We start from the raw sequence: 6,000 nt of genomic DNA, 5'->3' as shown, positions 1-6,000 counted from the left end.
AGAGCCCTCTAGCTACTGTGACTCCGTGGGCTGAACGCCGACAGAAAGGTTGCCCGTTCCATTCCCGGTCACAACGTGCGAGGCAATGTGTCACACACCTGTGTTTCTTTCCTTCTTTTTCCCTCCCTTACCCTCTCTCTAAGAAATACATTTTTAAAAGACGCAGGAGGTGGATTCTTGTAGGTAGGCAGTGAGTCGGTTCGTGCAACACTCGGTGATTTTGGGGGAAGTAGAGGATGGAATCTTTCCAGACCCCGGGTTGAAGAGGAGGACCTTCGGCACCTCACTGCGCTACAGGACACGCCCCCTTTTGGCGTGGCCACGCCCACAGATATTCGGGTCCAGCGACCGCCTGGTTAGTGGAGGCAGGGGGCGGGTCTCAACCTTGCCCTCAGGGTACCTCCGGCTCCGCCAATCAGTGAACGCCCTGTTGGCTGTCCGCAGCTCCCGCGCCCCTCCCCCTCCCGCCGGCCTCCGCTTTCCAGAATCCAATATGGCGGGATCCAGGCATAGGGGTCCTCAGTTCAGAGCTTGGCCGCTTTTCTACGCCCTGCTGCTGTCGCTTAGTCACTTCGTCGGGGGCGACGGCGTGGGAGGAGGCCCTGCGCCCGGCGGTGCCGCGGGCGCCCCAGCCACACTGCCACATCGCCGTTTCGAATACAAATACAGCTTCAAGGGGCCGCACCTGGTGCAGAGCGACGGGACCGTGCCTTTCTGGGCCCACGCGGGGAGTAAGCTGGGACGGAGGGCGGGAGGGCCAGGGTCCCATCCTCGCCTGGCGCCTTCTCCTTTTCGTTATCTTACTGCTGAACACCTTATGCGCGGTGGAGGGGACCCTTCTAGGCAGACTCTCCTACAGCTCGGCTCTGGTCCACAAGGTCCCCTTCTCTAGCCCTCCATTCTTTCCCCCTTCTGTCCACGTCCACCCCCCGTCCCGCCTGTCTCCTCCTTGATCTCCTCGGGTCTTTCTGTTTGTCCTAAGGGTGTTTTGTTACTTCTTACACTTCCAAGCTCTCACTGAAACTCTCTTGTAGGCATCACGTTTCACGTTTCACCCTAAAGCCAAGTCTCTAGGGGAAACGTCCCGCACACTCCATCCCAACTGATCCCAACCTGAGACCTGGTCAAGCAGCCACCCTACCTCCTTTCCCGCTTCCCCTCGGCCCTCCCCTGCTTTCTTTTCTTTTTTTTTTTAACGGGGTGTTAGGAATGGTTAATGCTCCAATTTGTACCCAATGTTTCCTGATGGCTCCAGAGATTATACATGTTGCTTTTGTAGTAACTCTAAGTTTTAATGTCAGGACACTTGCCACTCCTTTGGGATGATACCTTTAATTTGCCGCTGTCAGTGACTTGGTATGGCCTTTGGTCTTTCCTCTTGTATTTACACTTTATATAACTTAATAGTCACACTTATCCCTTTATTTAGTAGACCAAGGGATATATTTTTGATACTGTTTCAGAACTTGAGACTAGCATTATATTTACAGCTTTTTTTAAAAAAGTATTTTGGAAAAATCAAAATAACCTATGCTCCATGATTTTTATTCACTCTCTGTTTGGCACTGTTTGTAGATAACAGCTTGCCTTGCTAGACATTTACATATGTGAAGGAAATATATCTGTACTTTAGTGCTGATGTGTCATTGCTGGCTAAGGCATCAGCCATAGCACTTGACAGCTGGAAGCTCTGTTCAGTGACCACCAGGTGTGAAGCTCTGGCAACTTGAATTCCATCTCAATGTGTAATTAATAAGTCATTTACATGAGGTTTGTGTACATCATTTTAGACTGTCTGTATTGGACAATGTAGAAATGTTCTATTTCTAGAAAGTAACCCTTGAATAGGAAGCACACTCCTAGGAAGGGCCATTTCACTGAAATTGATGTGTAATTAAAAGGTATAAATTTCAGTCTGGCATAATGACCAAGTCATTAAGTATTTGAAGTAGAGTGCAATCAATTTGTTACTCAACAGGCATTAATTATGTGCCCACTCATCAAGGGTATATTCCCGGGCTTTTGTTATTGAACTAACGTTCTTAATATACAAAGAAGAGGCCAATGTACTAAACACAAGCTTTGGAATTCAGGGGGTTTTGGGGGGACGACGATGAATTTGGTCACCACTTTTCACTTCTGCATCTTCCCACTGCCTGCTGGCTCTGCACTCTCTTTCTCATGCTTATGCCCCGTACTTGGCCAGTTGCCAGTGTTAATGGACTACTCCCATTCATTATCTTGGCTTTCTTTACAAAGCCTGTAACCAACTAAGTTTGCTGCAGAAATGTCAGATAAGGTACCTGGTTTAATTAAAGTTGTATGGCTAGATTGAATTGAAATGAAGTGATTGGTATATTCGCTTTGACATCTCTGTCTGCTGACTCCAGGAATCACTGCTGTGTGGATCGTTCGCTTTCATTATCACTATGATTTCATTCCACTGTTTTCCTAACTCCATTGGTTATTTTTTATCTTTTCATTTTGCTCTGAGATTCATTATTTAAAACAATTTTGAAAACTAGAGAAATTTAAAATTTAGTTTAAGCATGGCCCTTTAATTCATCCCCAAATTAGGACCAGCTCTATGGCGTTTCTTTTTCCGAATGCTTATGTCCTTTTGTACTGTCGGTACACGTCCTCGGGTCCATAAGGGCAAAAAATGATAACAGTTTATAACTTTTTCACATATGAAAGCTCTCACAGCTTTCACTTCAGTTCTAACCTGATCCTTAGTCGGCAGGGCAGGCCATTTCTGTTTCATAGATAAAAAATGATGTTCGGAAAAGTTACATAGCTAGTGGCAGTAGAACAGAACTCAACTGCAGGTCTCCTGATTCCATATCCAGTTCTCTTTCCAGGATGCTTGCCCCCACCAAGTGATGGTGACAAACAGTGGCTGATCTGACTAAAGTATCTTAGCTTTTTGTCCGCTTTTCCTACCCGTAAAGAGACAGTACAGTGATTTCCCAGCGTGGAAGTCAGGACTGGTTAATATGTGAGAGGATGTGCTAGAATTGTTCAAATGTAGGCCTGATAGGATAATTGTTCTGTCCAGTAATAGGAATAGCTAGCATTTATGGAGCTATTTATATGGAGATATACATACACACACACACACACGTACACATACATGTGGAACTTACATGCTTCCGAGACTGTTGGAGAAATGAGGTAACTTGCCTATGATAAACAGCTAGTAAGTAGTGAAGCTGGGACTTGGACCTAGCCTGCAGATGCGAGCCACCATTTGGGGGATTTCCTTTCTCTGAGAATGTACTGATGCTGAAGTACTATTTATTGACCTGAAATTCGGTTGACCCTCTCCCTAGAAGAATATATATATATGCACAACATTTTACATAAAATTTTTGGTCTTTTTATGGAAGTGATTTAGCCCAGCCCCTTCATTTTTCAGGTGAGCATATGGTGAGCCCCAGAGCGTTAAAAGAATTATTTGCAAAGTCACACAGCTCAACTGAGACTAGAAATAAGTCTCTTGATTCCTAGTGGTATACTCTTTTCATGCTTTTCTAACATTTGCAAACTGATAACATATTGCAGTTTTTAAAAGTATTTGAAAAATAATATGAGAATAAAATACTTGGTTTGGCTTTTAAGCCAAAATTTCCTCTCTCCTGCCCTTTGCATGTATAGTGTGTAAGCTTTAATTTTTTATTTTTATTTTTTTGCAGATATATTTCACTATTCAAAAGTTGAAACTGTCAACATGAAATTTTTTTCCTAACAAAATTACTGTATACATTACTGATTTAAAATTAGATGTCTATATGTAACAGTTTGGTGATGATCCATTGAGTTTTACCTAATTATAACTTAAAGCTTTTTTGTTCTAGATGCTATTCCAAGTTCAGATCAAATTCGAATAGCACCGTCTTTAAAAAGCCAAAGAGGCTCAGTGTGGACAAAGACAAAAGCAGCCTTCGAGAGCTGGGAAATTGAGGTGACGTTTCGAGTGACTGGAAGAGGTCGAATTGGAGCCGATGGCCTGGTATGATACTTTTAACTTAGAAAATGTATACAGAAGCGTACACCACCAGTCTTTGAATGTTCCTTATTATATACGTACAGGCGGTTTGGTATACAGAAAATCAAGGTTTGGAGGGTCCCGTGTTTGGATCAGCCGATATGTGGAATGGTGTCGGCATATTCTTCGATTCTTTTGACAATGATGGAAAGGTATGTGGCTGTTACCCACCTCAGTACATTGAAATCTGCTAACAAAGTTAAGCTGTGCGAATACAGCTTATTTTAACACTTTTGTCATTTCAATAGCAGAGAGCTCCCCAAACTAAATGTGATAGCTAGTCTTTATATAGCTGGGAATTTATACATTTAAAGCTATGAGTTCCCGATTTGTCATACTCCAACTCGGGGTCATAGTGGAACCCCGACTCTGGGAATGTCGCAAGGCCCCCTCCCTAGCACCCTGTCTGTGCACAGTAATTTTGATGGGTACACATGAGTCATGTAGATACAGGCAGCAAAACCAGTAGTGTGTAGAGTCAACCATTATAGTTTGTTTTCATGAAAATACCCATATGTGTTACTACTGTTAGTTCACATGTTACTGTCTTTTCACATAGGAACCACTCTTTCTGATCAAATTCTCTGATCTCTCCTAAAACAGTTAAGAATAAAATATACTTAGGAATTGAGAACGTTACTTTGTGCTTTAGGAGCCATAAGATTGATGACCTTTATTCTAACTGATTGTTTCTCTACTGGAGTCAGTATTAGCAAATTAAAGGAGAACTTTAATCCTTGGATGCTGAGGCGGAGTTTGTCCCCCTGTTTCAGCTTCCATAAGTCCCACACGTGGTCCCGTGCTCACAAAGTGTCCTCAAAATACATGGCGAGGTTGATTATTCAAAGAGAGGATGCATTACCAGTCTTTATTGAGGTGTTAAGTGACTGTTTTTGAATGGTTGTAAGAGTTTATTAAATAAATCTCTGCTATTATTTTTATATTTTCAGTTCTACAATATTAGAGATGTAAAAAACCTTATAGCATATCCAGAATGATCTAGAATTCTTTGGTCTAGGGGCTTTAATACAAATATATTTTCTTTATTTTTAGAAAAATAATCCCACTATAGTAATTATAGGCAACAATGGACAAATCCATTATGACCATCAAAAGTAAGTATGTGTTTCTTACATTATTCCTGATTTCAGCTTCTTTGTTGGAAATCTTATAAAATATATTGTTTGAAATCTGAACATTTTCCAGATGAAATAAGATTATTCTTGAGATTTATTTTATAACTTGATAGAAGGGCGTTATTTTATTATGGTTCTGTTTTAAAGTTATTTTTGTGGGCCATCTCAGATTTTAAGCCTAAAAATGTGGTGTTATATTTAACCTAAAATTATATAGTACTTTAAAAAATTAATAAAATGTTCCTCACTTTCAGTGATGCCTCTAGTCATGCTTTTGCGTATCTGTTTGAAAGGGGTCTTTTGGAAATAAAGTTCAGAGCCTTGGCCAAACTGATGGCTAAGAAACTTACACCACCTGCCCTGGCTGGTGTGGCTCAGGGAACTGACCACCAGCTTTCAAACCGAGGGGTGGCTGGTTTCATTCCTAGTCAGGGCATGTGCCTGGGTTGGTGGCCAGGTCCCTCCAGTAGCTGGGGATAATATGCTAGAGGCAACCAACCGATCAATGTTCTCTCCCTCTCAAAAGTAAATAAAAAAAAATTTTTTTTTTTAATTTATGCCCCCTGGTTACCTTAAAACTGCTATATTTAAAGCTTCCTGGTGGGCTAAAAAGCTCAAAGCTTCTATGTGTTTAGTATATTTGAAATGTGTAATAATTTGGTATCTACTTTTTTTTTTTTTTTAACGTGTTTGTTGTGGTAGCAATTACCTCTTAGTCTGTGAACTGTAAGAAAAAGTATTTATCTGCATTCCTGTTCACTTAAGCAGTTCTTCACTCTGGTGGTTACCTGTGGGGCTATCGAAGTGAAGGCGCCA

The 6,000-nt window shown here is 41.7% G+C and overlaps 1 protein-coding gene across 2 annotated transcripts in view; it reads left to right on the top strand.

Moving 5' to 3' along the window:
• Positions 1–472: 472 nt before the first annotated feature.
• The window catches only part of LMAN1 (lectin, mannose binding 1), an 89,804-nt gene continuing 84,276 nt past the window's right edge, over positions 473–6,000 (top strand). For both annotated transcript variants that reach the window (XM_054583746.1, XM_054583745.1), the window contains exons 1-4: positions 473–731; positions 3,858–4,012; positions 4,093–4,200; positions 5,102–5,163. In XM_054583746.1, coding sequence (XP_054439721.1) covers positions 494–731; positions 3,858–4,012; positions 4,093–4,200; positions 5,102–5,163 — 563 coding nt within the window. In that variant the 5' untranslated portion in view covers positions 473–493. The remainder of the gene's footprint in view (positions 732–3,857; positions 4,013–4,092; positions 4,201–5,101; positions 5,164–6,000) is intronic.

The sequence above is a fragment of the Pteronotus mesoamericanus genome, unplaced genomic scaffold, assembly GCF_021234165.1.
Source record: "Pteronotus mesoamericanus isolate MK-2021 breed Mesoamerican mustached bat unplaced genomic scaffold, CSHL_Meso_final contig_74, whole genome shotgun sequence".
Taxonomy (NCBI): Eukaryota; Metazoa; Chordata; class Mammalia; order Chiroptera; family Mormoopidae; genus Pteronotus; species Pteronotus mesoamericanus.
Note: the sequence above shows the minus strand (reverse complement) of the source record. Positions and strands in the feature narration are given on the sequence as shown.